Source organism: Peromyscus californicus, unplaced genomic scaffold, assembly GCF_007827085.1.
Source record: "Peromyscus californicus insignis strain IS unplaced genomic scaffold, ASM782708v3 Scaffold_3__1_contigs__length_106647218, whole genome shotgun sequence".
NCBI classification, from domain to species: domain Eukaryota; kingdom Metazoa; phylum Chordata; class Mammalia; order Rodentia; family Cricetidae; genus Peromyscus; species Peromyscus californicus.
Genome location: NW_026294551.1, coordinates 15,656,483 through 15,680,779, shown reverse-complemented (window position 1 = coordinate 15,680,779; position 24,297 = coordinate 15,656,483). Strand labels below are relative to the sequence as shown.

At 46.0% G+C, this 24,297-nt stretch overlaps 1 protein-coding gene across 9 annotated transcripts in view; it reads right to left on the bottom strand.

Annotated features, from left to right (window-relative positions):
* Positions 1 to 24,297, bottom strand: part of Bptf (bromodomain PHD finger transcription factor) — a 113,177-nt gene that overhangs the window by 8,234 nt on the left and 80,646 nt on the right. For 5 of the 9 annotated variants that reach the window (XM_052759642.1, XM_052759648.1, XM_052759643.1 and 2 more), the window contains 13 exons: positions 23,134 to 23,284; positions 22,782 to 22,824; positions 19,912 to 20,158; positions 19,066 to 19,217; positions 17,259 to 17,367; positions 15,263 to 15,480; positions 12,887 to 13,112; positions 11,476 to 12,338; positions 10,252 to 10,334; positions 9,826 to 10,051; positions 5,704 to 6,050; positions 2,444 to 2,636; positions 1,333 to 1,417 (listed from right to left, as the gene is read on the bottom strand). In XM_052759642.1, coding sequence (XP_052615602.1) covers positions 1,333 to 1,417; positions 2,444 to 2,636; positions 5,704 to 6,050; positions 9,826 to 10,051; positions 10,252 to 10,334; positions 11,476 to 12,338; positions 12,887 to 13,112; positions 15,263 to 15,480; positions 17,259 to 17,367; positions 19,066 to 19,217; positions 19,912 to 20,158; positions 22,782 to 22,824; positions 23,134 to 23,284 — 2,943 coding nt within the window. Of the gene's footprint in view, positions 1 to 1,332; positions 1,418 to 2,443; positions 2,637 to 3,318; positions 3,493 to 5,703; positions 6,051 to 9,825; positions 10,052 to 10,251; positions 10,335 to 11,475; positions 12,339 to 12,886; positions 13,113 to 15,262; positions 15,481 to 17,258; positions 17,368 to 19,065; positions 19,218 to 19,430; positions 19,593 to 19,911; positions 20,159 to 22,781; positions 22,825 to 23,133; positions 23,285 to 24,297 lie in introns of all 9 variants that reach the window. The other 4 variants (XM_052759644.1, XM_052759645.1, XM_052759649.1 and 1 more) reach the window with 2 other exon arrangements.

Genomic DNA, 24,297 nt, shown 5'->3' with positions numbered 1-24,297 from the left:
TATACACATTTATCAACTTAGTAAATATACAATTGTCTCTGGGAATGGTGGTACACACCAGCAATTCCAGCACCCAGGGGGCTGAGGCAGGAGGATTACACGTTCTGGGGCATCCAGGACTAGAGTGAGACCCCATTTCAAAACAAGGGAGTGGAGATGAATATATTTTATTGCTTAAAACCTAGAAACAGATGGCAGCTGGGCTATAGAATGCAATGTCTCAGAAATTACAGGGCAAAAATACTTTTGAAAGTTGAAGTTGGTTAATAAATTAAGCACTATTCAATTTTAAAACACCACGTACGTGTGCTGAGTAGGGGGTGAGGGAGTCAGATCCCTCTGTGCTACAGACGGTGCTAACCACATGTATCTTTCTGGGTGCTGGGACTCAAACCTGGGCCCGCTGGCAGAGTGGCCAGCTGTCCTAGCCTTTGGGCCATCTCTCCAGCTCCAGTAAATTCAACCTCTAAGCCACACAAAGATGTCAGAATCACTGTTCTGAAGAGATCAACGGGGAGATGGAATCACCGACCATCCCAGGCCTCCAAGTCTGTAAGGCAAGCTCAGCCCTCAGATGGAGTTAGCTGACCTTCCCCCCCCATGCTCTTCATGGCCTCCCTTCTTTGAAGGACACTTTGTTGGCTTTAAAAACACAATTCTTCTATCAGCTGCAGGGAATGCTTCAACGGTCTGGAAATTTTTCTGCTTTAGTTTTTTTTAACATCTTCGGCTGGAGCATTATTCTTGAAATGCAACTGCACACAGCTGCCCTCTTGGTCCAACCAGTTATAACTTGTCTACTAGTCGTTTTTCTCCTGGGAAAGGCTCTTTCTCCACGGGTGGCTGTCAGATCTGCTTGTCCATCATCAGGCTGGCTTCCCTGACCCCACCCATTCTTTCTACAGCTGTACAACCCTACGCAGACAGGGTGTGACTCAGTGACTCCTGGACAAGTAGTTTACTGCATTTCCAGTGTTACGCCATCACAAACACTGCCGCCGTGAATATATCCTTGTCCCCATGTTAAGGTGCTAGCTCAAAGGCATGCATACGTACATTTCAATAGATATTCTCAGATCATAGCGGTACCTTCCTGTAACCACAACACTTGGGAGGTGCAGACAGGAGGAGTCTGAGACAGTTTGGTCTAACAATGCTTATGAAACACAGCTTCAAAAACTACCTCTAGTGACCATCCAAAGTGACTGGTACAGTCAGTTTACACTGTCACCTGCATGCCCAAGATACTCTCCTGACACCTCAGCATCATGGACGATAAGATGCTGCCCACGACTCCTGAGAAGCATGTTCCTATTCAGCTCAAGCACTTACCCATTGGCTCTTTAATAACCCCGTAATAATCTGGTGCATCATTGGGGTCTACCGGTTCAAGGAAAGGCCAAGCCATCTTATGGGCCTACAATAAAGAACAAGTGTCGTTATTGCCAGCAGAAGTTCATTTTATACACACACACACACACACACACACACACACACACACACACACACACACACACAAATTCAGCTAACTCACTGGATCAAGGAAGCCTGAGAATTTGAGTCAGTTTTACATTCAAGAAATGAAATTGTTTACACAAGGTGACTCAGACGGTCGCCACAAACTTTCTTAAAATGAGCACAATTTACAGTCACAAACCTCCAAGGTGGCTCTGATCTGAGGCCCCTGGAGACAGGTGTGGGATACCAGCAAGAGAGTCATGATGCCTACACTCTGGTTCCTGCTGGCACAGCGGTCCCTGCAGTGAGCTGGGGTGAAGGTTCCGAGTGTGCAGTGATTACCACTGCCGGTACCGAGGTGGCAGGGACGGCTGTCAAATAGCCACGAACTGGGATTGATTTCCCAGTTCCTCTGACTCTGTGACTGCGGCTACAGCAGAGATTTAATCCAATATTCTGTCCTGACTCATCTCTAATACTCCCAATTTTCCCTACTCTTTCATTTCTAGTGAGAGAATAATAACCAGACTCGAATCAAACTGTTTTCACATCTATGCCTATGAGATACAGTTTTCTTTAAAAGCAAAACTGGCTGGGCAGTGGTGGCACACGCCTTTAATCCCAGAATTCGGGAGGCAGAGGCAGGCGGATCTCTGTGAGTTTGAGGCCAGCCTGGGCTACAGAGTGAGTTCCAGGACAGTTTCCAAAGCTACACAGAGAAACCCTGTCTTGGGGAAAAGAAAAAAAAAAAAAAAAAAAAGTAGAACTGAAGGGAAACCAACGCCCTGGACTCCATGGCGTTAGATCAGCAACAACCGGGAAACTCCACGTCACTCGCATGTGCAGCCCCTTCACACCGAGCATGGGGAGAGAGCCAAGTGTGCTCACTGGAGACTGAAAAGTTCAAACCCTCGACATGTCTTCAGTGACTCCAGTCAGGCAGGCTTGGTTCCACCTTCAGGTGCCAGTCTGGGCAGCCTCTCACCTGTAAGGAGCGCAGCACCCTCTTCAAGCCCTCGTAATCCTTCTCTGTCAGCGGTGTGAGCACTGTCATGGCATCCTCTGTCGACTGGCACTGTGGACAGACATACTCATCAATGAGCTCTGCCTCACTCTGCAAGATGCCAACACAGCGCCCGTGGTACCAATTCTGACATCGATCGCAGCCAATATAAAATCTGCAAGATCCAAAATGGAAATGTGAGGGGAAGAACAGGCTCCTTCTGCTTAGAATTCACCTTTAAAGCCATCATGCAACTGAGAATTGGCTAAGCCCTGGGGATAACATAACTTCAGAATGTCTTGAGATCAACATTCCAATGTGTTAGCCAAGTACTTTAGATGTTAAGAACAATAGTAAACATGTATTAAAAGTACTATGTATTACTAAAGAACCAATTTGAGGAAAAAATGTAAATCATTTCATTGATTTTAAAGCTCAAAATAAAATAAGGCAAAAAAAAAAAAAAAGAAAGAAAAAAAAAAGAAAAAAAAAAATCTTTCACTAGCCACAGCTCATCCCAAAGGGTGCTTTTCTAGTCTGTAACAGAGCACCACTTCAGACAAGGTGAAGGCCCACAGTCAGGCAGTTTTCATCACATTACTTTCTATTACATATTGAAGAATCAAATCTACTGTTATAAACCACATTTCCCCCAATGCAACTCAATCATTCACTAGGAAGCAACATACATTTTGAAGGAGAGAGAAAGAGGGAAAAGAGAAAAAAACTGGAAAGGCTTTGTCATGTAGGTGTATAACACACACAGCAGAGAGGCCCTGCTTTTCATTTTCAGATTAAGTGACCAGTTGAGCAATGCGGCTTCCTGAATTGTCAAACAGATGCTCTTATCAACTCACTGTGACTCATCATAAGGTGTCCTGCAGATACAGTACAATTCCTCACTGCTGCCCTCTTGTGCCCGCTTACAATCATTACAGATGTACACATCCATTTTCTTAGCCTCCTTTTCTGTGATGCCAACACATTCTCCATGATACCAGTTAGTACAAAGATCACAGCCAATATAGAACCTAAAAGTATTCACAATGAAATGACAATGTAGTTGTCATTTTGAGCTGCATGGCATGTAAATCTGTCCTCCCTACCCTGGTTCACTTTCTTACAGGGTAATTTCTGCAATGAGTCAGCTAAACCCTCCAACTCCAACCATTCTACCAGTGGCAAACTACAGCATCTGACACTGTACCAAGGGTGGACACGTCATCACTCACATCGATTTCAACAAACACACTGTTTAGTGAAATATGGGTCTTGAAAAACATACCGGAATTTGAAAAAAAATTAACAACACACCGATGGTAATGGCTTCCTCTTAATGAATGTGTGCGAAACTGTAACAGGCACAAAACCAAAGCCAAAGAATCAAAGACTACATCTGTCAAACCTAGTCTACAGAAGCCATTTCAATATGAGGGCTATTTCTTAGATAGGTTTGAAAGTGTAGCGCACGATGTACAGTTGGAAATGAAGCGAAGCGCAAACACCGAGAAGTGACAGCACGAGGAGCATGCAGGCAGCCAGTGGAGAAGACAAACGGTCAAAGGGGAGAGGAGAACCAGGAGGGGCCATGTATGGAGTCCCCCTGTTCCCTGAGTCTGGGGAGGGGAAGGTGTGTGAGGGAGGGGTGACATCGGGTCTTGGGGGAAAGTCACAGCAGTGGAAGGGGCTTGTGTAGGACTGCATTGCTCACAGGCCACCAGGCCGGCCTTGCCACCACTGGTATCCATCCGTCCAGGCTATCAAGTTGTGCTGGTAAGGTAAGCTAGAGGGATGCCTCCTGACTGCAGGAGTAACACACAGTGAGTTGTCAACCTCTTCCCAGTGACCTTTTCTTTCGCACCACGACTCCCTCACGCCTTGCCTCAGGGGAGGAGATGAAGCACTTTCAAGGTTGCCTCTTTAAGGTGCTGTGTGCTCTGGAAGGAACTTGGGGACCTGAGTTCAATCTTCAGTAACTCTCCTTAGAAGCTGGTGGCTCAAGGTTCAAACCAAGCTGGTTTGGTCTGAGGTCACAAAGCACTGATAAAATACTACTTACTCCAACTATGACAGGGAGTGAATGAACCTGCTATGTTGAAATGTCAATGGCAAACTAAAAAAAAAGGTGAAACAGCCACAAAATCATGGGCAGTCTCAATAGAATGAGCACATGTACACATGGACCTCATTTTAAGCAACATCAGTATCCCAAGAAAGTTGCGTGAAAATGATCTGTGGACCAAACACTTTAGGTCAGCTCAAAGCTGACCTGTACGTAACATTCCTCATTCTCGCTCGGTGTGTTTCAGGAATCCTCTAGTGGGTTGTACTTAAAGTGAGGCACACGTACTTGTACTGCATCCCAGGGAGATTAGTGCACGGGCGCCACTCTCTACATGATGGACAATCACCAATGAAGGACACACAGCGGGAAGTGAAGACGTTCCACTCTGCTGAGTTCAACAGGCAGCTTGTTCCCAGCAAAGTTCCCACTGGACATTTGCAAACTGATGGTGATGTGGCTTCCCTCTCACCACATACTTTCTAATTCTAACCCGTTTTTTAAAGCACAATTCAACTTTTGGTACTGTAAAACACTGACCTATATGTGCATGTTCCAGTCAGAAGTTAAACACTGAATAATAGTAATGACCAAAGGGGGAGGGGACCAAGAAAATATATTTATGGACTACTATCTCTAAATCTCATTTATGTCACCAAATACAAGTCATGACTGTCAAAAACAGCTTCCATTTGCTGTGCTCACCAATTTTTGAACGTCAAACTCACAAAGTAGGTAAAAGGAACACTTTATGTACCTTTTTTGGCTTTTGTTTCCAATAAGACAGTGGAACTTGGACAAAAATAGTGTTGCTTTTTTTTTTTTTAAAGGGAACTGATGTGATGCCTCTGTGCCATCCATTTTGGGATGGACTCTGGGCTTCGGCCATCACAGATAGGAAGCCAAGAGTGCCACGATGATGGCCTTCTGCAAGATGCAGCGCTGGCAGCTTAGGAGCAAGTCCACAAAGAGCTTCGGGAAGGCAAAGAAGCCACAGCAAGCTTGTTTTTGACAGAAAAGGACATTGCTAAGGACAAGCAAGACCCATGAGCGTGGGACAGCCCCTCCTGTGCTGTGTCAAGGCAGGTGTCTGATGCAGAGGAAGCCCAGCCTCACACTGGCTTGCCCTCACCCGTGCTGCCAACTGCTCACTCAACAACTAGGCTGGGGGAGCACTTACTTGGACTCGTCATACGGCGTCTTGCAGATGCAGTACAGCCTGGTGTCCTTCTTGGCCTCCTTTGAGGTGGTAGAGATCATCTTCTTCTTCTTGGACTTGGAGTCCTTCTCCTCCTCCCGCTTCCTCTTCTGGGAAGCGACAGGCAGTGGGGCTGCGGGGTGGCCTGCAGGCGGCAGACTGTGCGCCAAGGGAGGCGAAGGAGGAGGAGCAGGAGCTGCAGGGGCTGCTGGTGGTGGTGCTGGTGCTGGCGCTGGCACTGAGGGTGTGGACACTGCCGCAGCACCGACCTGTACCACCTGGGCCATATCCTTCTCCTTCTTCATTTTCAGGTCTCTCTTCAGCTCTTCCTGCGGTCAGTTAACACAGACAGATGATCACCAGGGTTACATGAAGGAGCAACCTGGGCAGGAGCTGGACATTATCCCCACCTGCCAAATAGCTCCCCCCACTCCCCCCTTTTTCACGTTCTTTCTTTCTCTTTTTGGTTCTCTGTGTAGCCTTGGCTGTTCTGGAACTCGTTGCACAGACCAGGCAGACCTCAAACTCACAGAGCTCTGCCTGCCTCTGCCTCCTGAGTGCTGGGATTAAAGGTGTCTAGGATCAAAGGCATCTAGGATTAAAGGCGTGTGCCACCAATGCCAGTTCAAGTAGCTCCACCTAAGAGAATTGGTAGAGGAACTAACACAAGACCCAAAACAGTCTGGCGGGCAGTGAAGAGAAGAAGAGAGAGAGTGTCCTTGTTTCCCATGCTTTGTTTGGGTTTAAGAAAGGAGATCTAGGGCTGGAGAGATGGCTTAGAGGTTAAGAGCACTGACTGCTCTTCCAGAGGTCCTGAGTTCAATTCCCAGCAACTACATGGTGGCTCACAACCATCTATAATGAGATCTGGCGCCCTCTTCTGACCTGCGGTCATACATGCTGTATACATAATAAATAAATAAATCTTTAAAAAAAAAAAAAAAAAAAGAAAGGAGATCTAGGCATAAAATACACTGTTTTCTACCTGGGTGCACAGTGCTAGCAGTCAAGAGACAGAGCAAGAGGATTACAAGTTCAAGGTCCTTTGCAACACAGCGAGTTTGCAACTAGCCTACTTGAGACCTTGTCTCAAAACGAAACAAATCCCGTAACAAGTAAACAAATATCACCCAGAACAACACTAGTTTCGTTAAACACGGCTGGTCATAAATTAGGATCCTGGGCTCGTGAGATGGTTCAGTGAGTAAAAGTGCTTGTTGTTAAGGTCCTGGAGAAGTCCCACAAAAGAAGACCATCCATGTGTGCAATCAGCAAGAGCGCTTATCTTGAGAAAGCTTCCATCATGCTGGGGCTGGCCACCCCACACAAAGGCAAGATGGCAAAAATCCCGAGAGGTCTGTGTGGGCTCCTTTTGAGCACAGCCAAGGAAAGGTCCTAGAGCAGACAGGTCATTTTATCTACAATTGGCTTAAGCAAGTGGCAATCATATTAGTATATTGTAATTAGCCAGGGCTAGCTAGAGGTTGGTCAGGGTATAGTTTTCCATTTGGTGGTAGGCCTGGATAAGCCCCAGGCTATGTCCTTGAGCTGCTGTGGAAGCTGGCTGGCTTAGCATGCATTGATCGTGGGTGCTGGCTCAGTGGCCCAGGCTTGGTACATCCTATCTCCTTGTCCCTGTGGTCAGGGGCACCAGTGATTAATTGTCCTTTGTTTATGGCTCCTCCTCAGAAACTGCCTGTCCAGTCTCAGGAAGAAACAGAAACTGAGGCCTGATCTCTGCGAGAAGACTGAGCAGCCTGTTATGGCATCTGCTCAGTTCTCTCATTTGTCACAAAAGTCTGATAATCCAAGTTCAATGCCCAGAATGCTAAAAAAGCAGATGTAGCAGCTTACATCAGCAATCCCAACAATCCTACAGAGATGATGAAAGGCAGGGACAGAAACACACACACATACACACACCCCATTTTCTAGTCAAGGATACACAAAGAAACCCTGAAGGGTAGGGTGGGGGTGGGAACATTAACAACAACAACAACAACAACAACAAAAAAAGCCGGGTGAGTGGTGCAGAACCTTAACCCCAGCACTCAGAAGGCAGAAGCGGGAGGATTTCTGTGAGCTCAAGGCCAACTTGGTCTACATAGTGAGTTCCAGGACAGTTAGTGAGACCCTCGTCTGGAAAAACAAAACAAACACACAAACAAACAAACAAACAAAAACAAAAAGAAGATTGTTATCTGGATGTGAATCTTTTGTGAGTTCAAGGCTAGCCTGGTCTACACAGTGAATTCCAGGTCAGCTAATGTTACACAGAGAAACCCTGTCTCAAAAAACCAAAAGAACACTGCTGAGTAAGCATGCACTCGCCCATTTTCTGACTGTGAGTACAATGAACTAACCATCTGTTTCACGACTGCTGCCGATACTTCTCTGCCTTGATGAACTGGACCTAGACCTCTGAGTTAAAATAAGTGCCTTCGCCCAACTCTCTCTCTCTGTCTCTCTCTTTCTCTCTCCTTCTCTCTCTCCTGCTTAAGGAGGCCGTGAGAAGTGCAGCTAACCTCCTCTTTCAGCCTGCTGTTCTCACTGCAGTCCTAGCCATGCAGTTTCCAGCGGCTCCACAGTGGCAGTGGAAGGCCAACTGCATGGACCCCTTGCACCTCCACAAGGAGTGCTACCCACCCTAAGGAGAGCCTTCCCTGGACATGAGGAATAGGCGTTATCCTAGCATTCCAGAGGCTGCAGCAGGAGGCCCAGGAACCTGAAGCCAGTCCTGGGCTAAAGAGAGATCCTATTTGAAATAAACCAAAGGCAGAGTCATTATGTATATGTTTATAAAAAGATGAAATGAAAGAAAGAATAAAACAATTGCAAGAATTGCTCTCCAAGACTTCAAAAATGGCAACTGTACTTTTTCCCAGGATTTCTGTGTTCCGTTTTGCATTTAAAATTTTAATACATCTGAGTTACTTTTTTTTTGAGACATAGTTTCACCATGTAGCTCTGGCTGTCCTTGAATGCATCCCAAGGGCTGGGATTACAGGTGTGCACCACCACACCAGGCCCTGAATAGTGATTTAATATCAAGCGTGAGGCTGTAATTTACATGTTTGATGCTCTGTGAACAGCTCTCTTACCTGAACTGTATCATGCCAGCAAGTGTGAAGCTGTATTTTAAGTTTTCTGATTCTACTGTGAATGGGCTCTCTTCCTCGGGATATTGTGACAACAGTTGTACTCAGTGTTAATACTAATGCTGGCAACCTTAATTCTGTTAAAAAGGTGAGGATGCTTTCCCTGGGGATGTCGCTATAGTAACTGCATCACATACGGTACCAATTCTGTCTTCTTTCTTCCTCCAACCAATAAGCTGACTGCTGGCCCTGTCTGGTGTGTCTTCTGTGGGAAGACACCAGGCTTTCAGGTTATGTAAGGCTATTTGTTGGTCTGATGGATAGTTTCTTCACATGTACAGGATACCTTATGGGATGCTTTCAATAGGCTACTTGTTTATCAGAAAGCTCTGGAAATATGCACGAATGGATTATAGCAGTGCCTACAGGGTCACTTTAAGTAGAGGAAAAATTGTCTTAATAAATGGGCGTTTGTTTTCCTGTGTTCACGCTCCTCTGCACTCTTCTGAAATGTGTTCCTGGTGAGTGATGGCACAGACCATAAAAGCCACAGCATGGCTGAGACAGCTCCCCCCATGCCGGGCGGCGGTGCTGTTATACAGAGAAACTCCGTCTTGAACTCCCCTTTCTCCCCCCGCCCCCAAATTACTTATCTGAAGCTGGGCAGTGATGGTGCATGTCTTTAATCCCAGCACTCGGGAGACAGAGGCAGGCAGATCTCTGAATTCGAGGCCAGCCTGGTCAACACAGTGAGTTCCAGGACAGCCAGGGCTACACAGAGAAACCCTGTCTCGAAATCAAAAACAAACAACAAAGACAGCTGAGCCCTCTCAGACTGGAGGGAGGAAGACACACTTAGAAAGGTCGGCCTCATCTCAGAAGCTAAGCACACCTTTTACTCTCCAAGCTACAAACCCACAGATGTACATGTAGGCAAGGAGCTGGAACTTCAGGCTGAACTAGAGATGGGAAGGAAGAAGGGGTGTGGCGAGACGTGCACTCCTACCTGCACTTGGATCTGCAGCTCTTTGTCCAGGAGTGCCCTCTTTTTCAGGATCTCGGCTTTGAGCTGCTCCTTGTGTTTGAAGAGCAGAGCGGAGAGCTTGCTGGCGTTCTGCTTGCTCCGCTTCTGCTCCACGCTCTCCTCACGCTTGCGCTTCTTTGCCGCCTGCTTTTCTTCTTTATCTATCTTATCCAGAATATACTTCATCACCTGGTTACACACAATCATTCTAGAGAAAAACACACAACCTCTGTAACATGGGGGTTCACCCTGAAAGGAAGGCACGATCTGTCTACGTCCCTAGATGCTGGACAAATGGACTGCAGAGTTTCAAGGAGTGACGATGAGCCACTCCTGGCACAAAACGTGGCTAAGACCAAGGCCAAACCAAACTGCGCAGTCTCAGGTGGGCCCTGTGTCTCTCCCTACCTTTGATTTTCTTCTCGTTCAGCTGGAGTCATGGTCTTTTTCTGTTTTAAATGTTCTATTACAGCATTATGCTTCAGCACCACCTTGAGAACAGAACAAATCCGTAAATGCACATTTTATAACAGACACAAGTTCAGTTAGCACACAGGGAGAAAAAGAGCACACATTAGTGTTGGAACTGGTAAGAACTGACTGACTAATACAGATAGAAAGACGCTGCTAGGTGGTCCCAGGTTCTTACTGTGCACCAAGTACTGACCTAGGCCAAGCACTTCACATGGCTTATTCTCCATGGTAACCTGTTTTTTTTTTTCCCCCCAAATAAACACTGAGACACAAAGAAATCAACCAACTTGTTTGAGATTAAACAGTGAGTAACGCAGCTCCAAAGGTCTTCACCCACTGTACAACCACAAGAGGACCCTGCCCCCTACAAAGATCTGGAAGACTGTACTGGAGTAACACTCAGTTTACAGAAGAAACAATACAAGAGCTGAGATTTGAACATGTCACAGAGGACTTATGCTCACAGAAATATTAACTTACACCTTCACAATCAGATACATGATGGAATTTAATCCTAACAATCCCATGTGGCTGGAAAGAGTTTTATTGTAGATACAGGTCAGGGAGAAAACAGCGTATCAGAGCTTGGTAAGACTCGAAACCTCTTGCCTAGTACTGACGGGGGCACGTGGCTGCTGGCAGGAGTGTCCTCAGGAAGACTGCAGGTCACCAGCTTCGTTCTGGCAGAACTCTAGCTGTCTACAGTGATTCACTGCACCCAGCTACTACTCTAAGATGCCCCTGCAGCACACCACCACCTTACATGGGAGCTATGGACAACCATCTGGGTTTAAGGCATTTTTACAAGGTGTGGCAAGTCATGCAAATGGACTCAGTCTGCCCACAATTTGCCTAGTCACAGGCAAATGAAAGAATGGCACTTGCAATCAAATGACTTCACGTGAATCATTACGCTGGGATGGCGGCCTTACCACTTGGTTTTCTACCAGGGAAAAGTGGTTTCTAATAAGCACTGATGCTACATGTCCATTAGGGAGTTCCAAACCAGAAGCGGCAAGCAGTGTTTCTGGTCTTCTAAGGTTGCCCATCAGTGACCCTGTCTCATTCAGGAAGCCTACCACAACCAAAGCACTAAGTCTACCGCACAGCACGATAATTCACGCTACTGAACAGGCTGCTTTGACTCCATGACTTTACCTGTTTCTGAATGATTTCACTTTGGTTAGAAGCTTGGAGGGTGTGTTCACGCTCAACTGCTATCTGCTGCTTCTTCTTTGGCTGCTGATCCCTGAGTTGCTGAACCCCCTGCAACTGCTCTTGCACACTGGCTGCCTGCACTGTGACCACACTCTGAATATGCTGAGTCTGCACAGCACTGCTTTGCTGAACTTGAATGGGTAACTGCAGTTTGATTTGCTGGGGCACACCACCTTGCTGAGCCTGTGTCTGAGCCACAGCCTGTGACTGGATCTGAGAGCAAACCTGGACTTGCTGGAGCTGAGGCACAGCAAGGACTTGGGGCTGCAGCTGCTGTGTTTGGAGCTGAGGACAGGATGGGGATGAACCAGTAACTCGACTTAATGTTTGAGTTGAAGACTGTACCTGGGGCTGTGACTGTGGCTGGCCCTGGGAAGGTGTCTGCAGAGATGTGGGGGGCGGGATTAGAACCGGCTGTGAGGTTGTAGTCTGAACCTGGGGTTGCTGTGCAGGAGTCACTTGGGATGGAGTTGATGGACGTATTCGAGTCAGTGGTGGGCTCTGGACACGAACAGGAGACTGTCCTTGGACACTGCTCTGAGGCTGACACTGTTGCTGGGGTTTAGATGACTGTGCCTGGGAGGCCTGTGCTTCAGAAGGGACATGGGCCGAGACAGCTGGCTGGGTCTGGACTTCAGGCTGAGCTGGGGACTGGGGCTGGGGCTGGGGCTGTGCTGCAGGCTGAGGAGTCTGTGGCTGGCCTTCTGCAGGACTCACACTTGACGACTGAGTGGACACCATGGTTGTGGCGGGTTGGACCTGGGGCTGGGGCGACAATTTACTCTGTTTTTGTTCCCCGGAACCTGTAAAAAGAAAGACAGAGTGACTTCCCTGGCTTTAGGATGGAAAAGGGTGGTGAAGGAGGCCTCTGAAGGGATTTCCTGAAGCTCCAGTAGAGAAGAGCTAAGCCTTCCACTCAGGTGCACTCAGACTGACGAGGGAGCTGGGACATTGCCCGCATGCCCCCACATGTCATCTAGGCGTTCTGAGGCAGGCTCTGTCAACTCTACTCTTCTGCTACGGTATGGCATTGCTGGCTGGTAGAGGGCTGGTTACGAGCCTGTTGGACTCACTCTCCCTAAGCTCACCTCACTTCTAGCACCCCCACGGCAGGGCTCCGCCATGGCTGGACAAGGTGTGGGCACAGGTGCCATGGTGTCCATTATCCTGACCCTCCTTTCTGTGACTCTCTTTTGTTTGAATCGGGAAGGGGTCCAGGGAGCCTAGGAACACGGCACAGAGGCACAGAGGTTGACTCTATCAGCAGCTAAGTGGTTAAGCAGGCTGGAGACCGACTACTGGGCCCTGCGACACAACAGCCCAGCAAACAAGTGGCAACCCAGCGATCTACCTGCTACAGCTGCTGCAGAAGCAGTGGTTGTGCTGCTGCTGGCGGTTGTGGCCGTTGTTGACAGCGGGGTAAAGAGGAATCGCTGCACGGTACCATTGGGCATTGCAGCTTGCATGAGCTGTTGCCCTGGTCCTGGAAGGACGGTCATCCCCTGAGGTATCAATTGCAACTGGCCAGTAGTTTGACCTTGTCCTTGAATTACTACCGTTAAACCTTGGTTGCCACCCTGTGGAAAAAGCAGATAACATGGAATATACGGCGTTCAAATCATGAATCTGTAAAGGCTTTTAAAGAAATCATTTATGTTACGAAGATCCTTCCCTGCAACGGCCCCAGGAAAACCAAGGTAACTCAAAGAAACAGATTTGCGTGGCACAGTGGAAATACGTCAACACCTCAGAGTTCCTGTCCAAACTCTCCACTGGGCAGTCATCCAGCTACAAGCAACACACCTGCTCCAGATGCCATTTAATTAATTAGTAAAATGAGGTACTGAGCAGGTACTGATCCCTGCAATTATGAGTCTGAGGCCACCCTGGGCTACAGAGTGACACTGTTTCAAAACTACCCTACTCTGCCAGAAACGCAGGAAAAACACATATTACTTTCTAAGTTCAGGGAGCATGTTCAGGCCAAAATTCTATTTCAATCAATCAATTAACTAATTAATTAAATTTTGTGAATTTGGGTGCCACCAGTACCCCAGGATAACTCAGAACTCACTATGATTTAAGCCATCACACCTGATTCTTACTTTAAACTACTTTTATCATGTTATTTTATACTTTTGAAACATCCTTATGGGGGTTGGAGACATGGCTCAGTACTTAAGAGCACTGGGCGCTCTTCCAGAGAACCTGGGTTCAATTTCTAGCACCCACATGGCAGCTTATAATTGTGTGTAACTCCACTCCCAGGGAATCTGGCACCCTCACACAGACATGCATAAGGTGCAATATACCATATAAAAATAAACCTTTTTGTTTGTTTGGTTTGGTTTTTTGAGAGAGGGTTTCTCTGTGTAGCTTTGTGCTTTTCCTGGAACTCACTCTGTAGCCCGGCATAAAAATAAATCTTAAAGAGAAACAGGCGAGGTGGTGGAGGCGGCGGTGGCAGCGGTGCACACCTGTAATCCCAGCACTCGGGAGGCAGAGCCAGGTGGATCTCTGTGAGTTCGAGGCCAGCCTGGTCTACAGAGTGAGATCCAGGACAGGCACCAAAACTACACAGAGAAACCCTGTCTCGAAAAACCAAAATAGCCCAAATATCTTTATATGTGGAATAATTGTTTAATGACGCAAAGATGTGTTGCATTCTTTTATGTTGTATTTGTTTTAACTCTGTAAAGCTGTGTTACTTTGTCTGCCAAAACACCTGACTGGTCTAAGAAAGAGGAGAATGGCCAATAGCTAGACAGGGGACAGAAAGAGGAGGGACTGTCAGTCAGAGAGAATAAACAGGAGGAGAAATTTAATGAAGAGCAAGAAGAAAGAGAGGAGTGAGAAAAGGAGGAGGAGGACGCCAGGGGCAAACAACCCAGCCACCGAGGAAGAAAAAAAGAAAGATATATAGAATAAAGAAAGGTTAAAAAACCCAGAGGCAAAATGTAGTTAAAGAGAAACAGGATAATTTAAGTTAGAAAAGCTGGTTAGAAACAAGCCAAGCTAGGGCCAAGCATTCCTAAGTAAAAATAAGTCTCCTTGTTTTTATTTGGGAGCTGGGTGGTGGGTGTCCAAAGAATAAAACAAAACAAAACAAACAAACGAACAAAAAAACCAAACCACAAAAACCACTACGGTGGGCTTTTGGGAACCTGGGGCTTTGACAGAAGACTAGACAGCAATATTGTATGTTGCAGGCTATCAGTTTAATATATCCAAATTTTGCACTTTTTTGTTTTAATTGCCCCACTAATAAAGTTTTGGTAATATAAAGGCTTATCCCTTTCATTGTACAGCTTTTAATTGAAGGACTCTAAAGAGCAGAACATTATGTTGCCAATAATAAGTATTCTTGTTTGATTCCAGGAGGCAGCCATTTCTTCTCTTTGCGTAATTTTAAAAGGTTTTTATTTATATGTATGAGCACTTGTCTGAATGTACATCTGTGTTCTTTGTGCATGCCTGGTGTCCATGGAGGTCAGAAGAGGGCATCAGAGCCCCTGCAACTGGAGTTTAAGGTAGTTGTGTGTACTGGGAACTAACCTGGGTACTCTGCAAAGGCAGCTAGTGCTCTAACCTCTGAGCCATCTACCCAGCCCCAAGCAGCCGTTTCTTAAAGGATGCATACTTCAAAACAGAACTAAGATCAAATGTAAACTTGAGCAAAAATAAGACTGCCTCTCAAGCGAGACTGAAGGAGAGCCAAGTCACTTACGTGGCCCTGTGTTAACTGAGTGAGCTGAGCCATGGTGAGCTTCACCTGCCCTTGCTGGGGACGAGGGGGTTGTGGGGCTGCAGGCTGCAGAGTTCCAGCTGGTACTCCTGGACTTAAGCCTTTTTGCCCAGGTGCTGAAGAAGCCGTACTTGGAGCAGAAATGGCAGTGGAAACAGGCTGTCCTCGGATGATCTGAGTCACCACTTGTTGGGGAGCACCTGCACAAACAATAAGATACCCTTAGTGATCACACGCTCTTAGCATACTTGGAATTAAAACTGTCTGACACTTCAGATGAATGCAGTTAATGTCAATCTTCAAATAGACATTTGGTTGCCAATAACCCAAGATGAGTTCAAACACAGGACCACAGCCAAGGATTCCTACCGGCTTCAATAGAATGTAGAAAGAACAGTCCAGCCAGGCAATATGGCACGAGCCTTTAATCACAGAATTTGGGAGGCAGAGGCAGGTGGATCTCTGTGAGTTTGGGGCCAGCCTGGTCTACAGAGTGAGTTCCAGGACAGTCAGGGCCACACAGAGAAACCCTGTCTCGAAAACAAGACAAAAGGCACTTTCTCAGTCATGCAGCAAATTCTCCAGTGAAGGCATTTTCTCAGTCATGCAGCAAACTCTCCAGTGAAATGGCTTTTGAACTGCATCTATCTGGGTGCTTTTCTGGGAATAATGTTCTTCTTCTCTTTCTTTTTTCTAAATTTATTTATTTTTATTTTATGTGCACTGGTGTTCTGCCTGTATGCATGTCTGTGTGGGGGTGTCGGATCTTGTAGTTACAGACAGTTGTTAGCTGCCATGTGGGTGCTGGGAATTGAACTCATGACCTCTGGAAGAGCAGTCAGTGTTCTTAACCGCTGAGCCATCTCTTCAGTCCCAGGCCTTATGGTGGCCTTATGAGATGATTTAATAATCAGCAAGTTTTTCATTATTGCTCCTCCTAAACTTTCCATTCACTTAAGATGACCCACAAGATTTCACTGGGACATGAGAGCTTCAGAGGCCCAGGACCATGCCCTACGCACTACCGTTTGCGAACAATACACGAAGTTATGACTTAAGATATTGTACTGCTAAACTACTACAGAAACACAGAAGAGATTCGTTCTGGGGGCTGGAGAGATGTCAGTGGTCAAGAGGACTTGCTGCTCTTGTTGAGGACGACAGTTCAATCCCTAGCATGTACATAGCAGTTCACAAATGCCCATAACACCAACTCCAGGGATATACCTCAGCAGGCACCAGCTATGCCCAAAGTGCACAGACACATATTCAATGGCAACACTCAGACATGTAAAATGAAATAAATAAATCTAAAAATAGACTGGTTCTGGTCAGTTATATGAGGATCAAGGAGATAATCCACTATATGCATGTTCTCTTTGAAATATCATCAAACCACACATTCAAGCCAGTGTCCCTAGCAAATAAGTCATCTCTGGAGGCCTTGTTTTTGGATTTTCCCTCAATTTTATACCTTTATTTCCCACTATGCCCTGCTCCTCCCCATGCCAGGGTCCAAAGACAGGGCCTTGCATGCAAAAAACAAAAGCTCTACCATCAAGTACTAGGCCTAAGTAACAGTCTTGGATTCTTAATATCATAGTTTTAACCTGCTCACACTACCTGTGATTAATTCAAGGTCTGACTGTGCCTTTGCAATTTTCATGTACAAAACCTTTGTTGTTCTCTTTACTTTAAGGGTCTGGATGCTATCGTTTACATGTATTAGAGGTTTCCCTTGTTCGCTTTGTAAGTAAACTTGAAGTCACCTTTTCTCTTCTTGGCAGGGAAGAGAATAAGCAGGATCATGATATCCCACCACGAACACAGATCCTGCTTATTACTTAGTATTACCGTGCCTTAAGTAATAATTCAAATTGGTATTTCCTAACACAAAGAGTGACACTAGAGAGGAGTGTCACCACTTCTTGGACTTGGTGTCCAAATACTAAAACAGTAATACGGGATGCAGGAATACCTGGCTGCACCATCACAGGGGTTCGAATAATTGCCTTTCCTAGTGTGGACTGCTGGAGTGGGGTTCTGATCACAGTCATACCAGGACGGATCTGAGGCCCCGTGAGTACCTGTGAAGAGCAAAGGACAACGAATTAAAATTGCTACAGCAGGCGTGGTGGTGCATGCCTTTAATCCCAGGACCCTGAGGCAGAGGCAGGTGGATATCTGGTCTACAGAGTGAATTCCAGGACAGCCAAGGCTACACAGAGAAACTCTTTTTTGTTTCACAAACAAAAATAAAACAAACAAAAAAAAGAATTAAAACTGCTTCAAAATGACTAAAACACATTGGTCTTACAACTAAAGTTCATTAACCATCCCACAGAGATGGCAGAGAACCAACACGATTATACGTGTGTGTGTGTGTGTGTGTGTGTGTGTGTGTGTGTGTGTGTGTGTGTGTGTGTGTGTGTGTATTTGAGACAGGGTTCTGTTACATAGCCTTGATTGCCCTGGAACTCACTATGTAGATCCACCCTCTGCGGCCTCCCCACTATTGCACTTGAAATTGTATTCAGTGTTGGTATGAAGGTGGAATTTTGAAGATAGAAACTTTAATTCAAATGAACTATGAAATTCGTTGCCACTGATAACAAAAGTCGCTGGGAGCCAGAGAGACAGAAAGGCTCAGCTCTGTCACTGTTGCTCAAGGAAGAGGTCGAGTCCCAGAACCTGGGGACTGTTATAAATAAACACAAATCCCATAGCCTTTCCTAGTTGGAAACATGACAATAATGACCACATTACTTCAGTTTTATAGTGAGAGCTAGAACATTTTGACTTTAAAACTTTTCCATGATACTAGCACCAAAGAAATGCTATACCTCATATGTGCATGTATCAGCTGACATACAGTAGATTTCTTTTTGTTTGTTTTTGTTTCTCTGTGAAACAGTCCTGGCTGTCCTAGACCTTGCTCTGAAGACTAGGCTGTCCTGGAACTTACAGAGATCAGCCTGCCTCTGCCTCCCGAGTGTTGGGAGCAAAGGCGGGCACCACTGCCACCCCACAGAGTATATTTCAATGTGTTCTTTTTTAAAAGATTCATTTATTTTATGTGCACTGGTGTTTTGCCCAAGTTTATCTGTGTGAGGGCGCCAGATTCCTTGGAACTGGAGTTACAGACAGTTGTGAGCTGCCATGTGGGTGCTGGGAATTGAACCTGGGTCCTCTGGAAGACTGCTGAGTCAACTCTCCCGCCTCCAATCTGTTCTTTTTTGATCAGAAGGAATACAGATGAATTAAAGCAGAGATGAAGAGAACTCTTGCAAAAGGGAGGGGCGCTTCAAGAGAGGGTTGGCATTGGGAAGGGAAGTGCACCAGTGTTGCTCCTCAAGTCAGACACAATTTTCTATAGAAAAGCTTGGCAAATCGGTATCATGAACAATACCACTATGGAATTAACCGAATGCCAATGTTAATACGTCGTGTATCTTTTTTATATAAAAAATTGCCGGGTGGTGGTGGTGGTGCACACCTTTGACCCTAGGAGGCAGGGGCAGGCAGGTCCCCGAGTTCCAGGCCAGTCTGGTCTACAAAGCAAGTTGCAGAACAGCCAAAGTTACACAGAGAAACCCCATCTCAAGGGAGAAAAACAAAACACTACAAGTATAAAAAATTATATATATTTTTCCAAAATGGTCCTTCATCACACATGACATGATAGTGAAGGCAGATGAACTGTACTGATGGTGGAGGAGGCCACAGGAATGTCCCCCTGATGTGTTCAACATTTCTCAACAGAGAACTCCTTGAAGAGCACTTACCTGTGACGTGGTAGTGGTTCCTGCAGAGGCTGAGGTATTGGGCCTAATTGTGACTGTTGCAGTCCTGGGCTGGAATGAAGTCAAGGTTTGCTGACTTGGACCTGTTGTCGATGGAATGATACCCAGGACTTTCTGCTGTACCTGGACCACACCTTAAAGAGAGATGAAGGAGACATGAACCAGCACCCTTCCAGGAAAAGCGTCAGGTGCTGCTCGGCGTGTGAGGAAAAACTACGTGTGGTGGGTTGCAGAGTGGGCTACACAGAATGTGACACCTGACGACTGAAACCAGTGAGGAGGAAATGGAGTGATGGCGACAGCATGATCTGGCGAAGGTGAACTCAAACTCTGTGAGGTTCCCTTACCTCCTTGTGTTGCTGGCACATTTACAGCGACAATCTTGCTGTTTGCAGGAAGTGGCAGTTTGGTAATTACTTTTCCTGCCATAGTGACGGGATTGCCTGTAATTTGGAACGTCTGACCTGTGCTGGCAATGGTTGTAGCAGAGGTGGCAGCTGTGCTGGTGGCTAATGGGGTATAAGACATGTAATAAGCTTTAGATTTTAAATACCAGCAGCGCAGTGACGTCTAGGAAGGACACTGATGCATGAAATGTGGCTCATTCTGTGTGGAATGTAACCACTGCTCTCTGCTCCAAGGGCCCTATGTGGATACTGAAGGGGGGACTGCAGAGAGAGCCCCACAGAGAGCAGCCATGACACCCGACTGGCCCAGCCTGCCTGTGCAAGCAGTAGCAGAAGCAGAACAGCGCTCTCAGGAAATGAAGGTTAGAAATGACCCCTCTCCCCCACAAGGAAAGCAATGTTTCATTCATCCCGGCTCTACCTGAGTTGGACTGGCCTTGCTTCACCCACGTGGCAAAGGTTTGGTGGAAGTTCTTGTTTTGCTGGAATGTAACTGTGGCAGGAGACCCAACTTTGGTGGCTAGCACCATTTTCGTCCCAGGGGTGACAGAACCACTCAAGGGAGCCACCATCACCTTCTGAGCTGGAGAGACGGTGCTGCTTGTGCTGTTTGGTGGGGGTGTGGTAGACGTGGCAATGACCGCAGGCTTCTGCTGCTCCAAACGTTTCTGAGAGTCAAGGAGAGGAAATGTGAACTCCAGTTCTATGTGATGTACCCCATTTCGTAGGACTTCCCGATGTGAAACCACCAAAAAGAAGGCATATCTGTATAATTTATCCTGAATCCTGCATGAAGGCTCAATTCCCAAGTCTTTACATCACTGTAAATTGTTCAGCAATAAAAAAATTTAAGCATCAAAATGGACTATTTAACATCTAGCTTTTAAGAGTGAAAACAGATGTGGGAAACTCTTACAGAACACCTGCATTTCAGAGTCAGAGCAGAAGAAGAGGGGTGGGACTGTTTCATGGTACTAGCTTAGCTTATCCAATCCAAAAGAGCATGATGCTAGTTTTTATTATTACTACTCAGGTTGGCAAACTTCTGAACAAGCTATATGGGAATTATAAATAGTTTTGAGGCTCTGTTATTGTTTATTCATAGATAGGGTCTCATTCTGTAGCCCAAGTTGGCCTGGAACAAACTACATAGCTCAGTGTGGTCTTAAGCTTGGAGCAATCCTCCTGCTTCAGCTTCCTATGTACTATGATGACTTCATGAACTATAGAATTAAGTTACTTGAAATGCTACAGAGGGAAAAATCATCAGACAACAGAGTTACTGGGGATAAAGCTCAGTTAGCACAGTGCTTGCCTGGCATGCACAAGGCTCTGGGTTCATTATTTAGCACTGCAAAAAATAAAAATGAAAACACGGGGTTAAACTGGGTGTGGTAGGCACATTTATAATCCCAACTCTCAGGAGAACTTTCAAATTCAAGATCAGCCTAGGTTACAGAGTAGGATCCACTCTCAAAAATCAGGCTGGGTGTGGTGGTGCATGACTTTAATCCCAACACTTTGAGGCAGAGAGAGGTAGTTCTCTTGCCTACTCTATATACAACGTTCCAGGACAGCAAGGACTATACAGAGAGACCCTGTTTCAAACAAAACAAAATAAAACACAAACGACCAAAGCAAAACCGGTGGAAAGAGACCTCGCATGTTTTGAGTGGTGGGATTTATGCAGTGAGCTAGCCACCAGCGGTGGAGAGGACAACAGTACAGGCCTCCAGGAGGGAGACACTGGGGAGGGAGGACTGCCTGCATGGGCAATACCTCATTCTGCAATACTTCACACCAAATCGGAAAGCTGGCCTTGGAACACTAAACATGAGGAACTGAGGCTCAGACCGGCTGTGCACCTGGCCCAAGGACACGATGGACCTGGGATAAGCCAATTAAGGTAGGGGGGTTGCCTTGAATGTGAGGATGCAACACTGTGTCTCAAAACCTCAAACAAGTGCTGGACATGGGGGCTCATGCCTGTAACTGCAGTGCATGGGAGAGCAGCAGGAGGACCACTGTGAGTTCGAGGCCAGCCTGGTCTACAGAGTGAGGTCCAGGACAGCCAGGGCTACCCAGAGAAACCCTGTCTCGAAGAAAATCAAACCAAACAAACAAACAAAACCTTGAAGTGCTAGTCTAAAACAAATGAAGAAGTACCACATCAGCTTGTGTTGCAGAGATGACAAAAGACACCTATAAAAGCAAAGAGCAGCTGCTCGGTGGTGGCTTTAATCTCAGGAATGAGAGGCAGAGGCAGGAGAAAATCTGAGTTTGAGGTCAGCCTAGTCTACAGAGCAAGTTCCACGGCAGTCAAGACTACACAGAGAAATGCTGTCTCAAAAAACAAAACAGAACAAGCACAGAGCAGAACAACTAGCCAGTTGCTATAGTAACAACCGTTGCTTGTGATTTTCTGTAAGTTTCCATGGTAGAATTGAGCACATAACTCAAAAGTGCTATTTTCTCAAATTTTAAGTGAGGAAAAAGATGTATAGTAATTTGAAAGACACGTAAGATTTTGAAAAATGTGCTTTAGAAAATATGAAAAAAGAATGGCTTGAAACCTAAAAAGTAAGTGTTTTTAAAATATGTGCAGCTGGGGCTGGAGAGATGTTCAAGACTTATGAGCAACGGCTTCAATTACAGGGACCAAGTGTTCCCAGTCCCTGGATAGTGGCTCACAGTCATCCCGTAACTCCAGCTTCAGGGAACCTGATTCCCTCTTCTGAATATCATGGACTCCAGATATGCATGTGGTGCACAGACATACATCAGGTAAAAGACATACACATCACATCAATATAAATGTGTAGCTATGTCGACAATACTATAAGTAAGCACATTACGTCATCCTCTAAGTTGACACATTCAGGAGAAGCAAGAATCTTCCCTTGATTCTCAGACAGAGTATACTGATCACCATATAAGATGCCAAACATCAACCAAGGACTTAGTGAGCACTGATTACAATGAACTCTGAGCCTTCGTCAAGGTTACTTCTTTACAGGCTGCCTAACCAAGTTCAGTGGAAAAAATTCTTTGTAGAAACTATTCAAAAAATTATAATAGTAATCAGAAGGAGGATTTAACACCCTGCAGTCATGCACATGAATTGCAGAACCACAGATTATTATACCACAGAGATATTTTCAAGAAATGAAACATGAGGTATATTTTAAAAATCCCATGTGAACATATAATGCTGAATTTGGCTCCAGAGGTCAGTCTGTCCCCGCGGGCTGGGGAGGCCACGCTGGGCAGTGACCCCCGCTGTCTACTGACCTTGGCCTGCTGCTCCACCGCCTGAGCCTTTTCTTTCTCCACTCTGCAGGGGAAAAGGAGCAACCTATCAGAAACCGTTCAATAAACAAAATCTGGCTGACTTTGGCATCATACAGAAACACGGACTATTTCTGTTTTAAATGAACATTTAAGATATTTTAAGACTAACAAATCTATAATACTAACACACTAAAATTTAGAAACAGGACTTAAATAAACTACCCAGAGGTAGTACATAAAATCAAAAGGTAGAGAAAAATGAATCCAAATGAACTACAGCGACTATCAACGTGACAATCCACTAACTCTGAAGTGATAAAATCCTCAACATGACCAGGCGTTAGCCGATTACCTCTCAGCAAAAGCCCTGATCTCCCAGAGTTCCAACTCCTCTTCTGCCACCCAGGTTTCAATAATAACAGGGCCGGTCTGCTTAGGTGTTTCAGGTCTCTTTGGCCGCAGTGCACTTGATCTAAGGCCTTTCCTCTGAGGTGTGGGTGTTTCTTGGAGAAAGAAATCAGAGTATTTTCAACAATATTGTTTTGATGGAGTTCTTCTGTCATCTCATCACATGAAGCATGGCAGTTGGCAAACTATATTTTTTAATTTGAGACAGGGTCTGCTATATAGCCCACGATGCCACCACCAGCCAAACTTTTCCTGCAAACCCTTGAGACCATATAGGCCAGACGGTCTACAGTGCAATTCTGAACCAAAGTGCCTGTGGGCAGGAGAGATGCCTCAGTGGTTAAAACCATTGGCTGTTCTTTCAAAGGACTTGGGTTCAATCCCCAATATCCACATGGCAGCTCACAACTGTGCTTAACTCCAGTCTACGGGGATCCGATGCGTTTTTCATGACTCTAAGACACCTGGCACACACATGGTACACAGGCATACCTGTAGGCAAAACACCCCCACATATACATCATTAAAACAAACAAACAAACAGAAAAACAGTGTCTGGAGGCTACAGAGATGGCTCAGTTGTTAAGAGCACTGCCTGCTCTCCCAGAGGACCTGAGTTCAATTCCTAGGACCCACACAGCAGCAGTTCACAACCATCTGTAACTCCAGTTCCAGGGGCTCTGAAACCTTCCTACAGACACATATGCAGGCAAAGCAGCGATGCACATCCATTTTTAAAGAGAATCAGTGGAAAAACCAAGAAACAATGTTAAGAGTTACATGTTGCCGTGTTCCAATCAAACTTTATTTGTAAAAGCAGGTAGTCACCAAGGCTCATGGGTCATGGCTCACCAACCCTGATAAAGGGCTGGTGGGCCTTTACACCCCTTTTTCTCTGCCTAGGACTACTCCTCATTCCTTCTCCACATGTGACTAAGCAATTCACTGCTGAGACTCCAGCACCACTACAATTTCTTTCAAAGAGTTAGCATTTCTGGGAGGCAAGTTGAGAGCTGGGACACCGGGGAAGGGAAGGGGGAGAGAAGGCCAAATTCCTGGCAATACCCATTCCAGGGATCACTTGAGACTGCTTCTCCTTGGCCTGGTG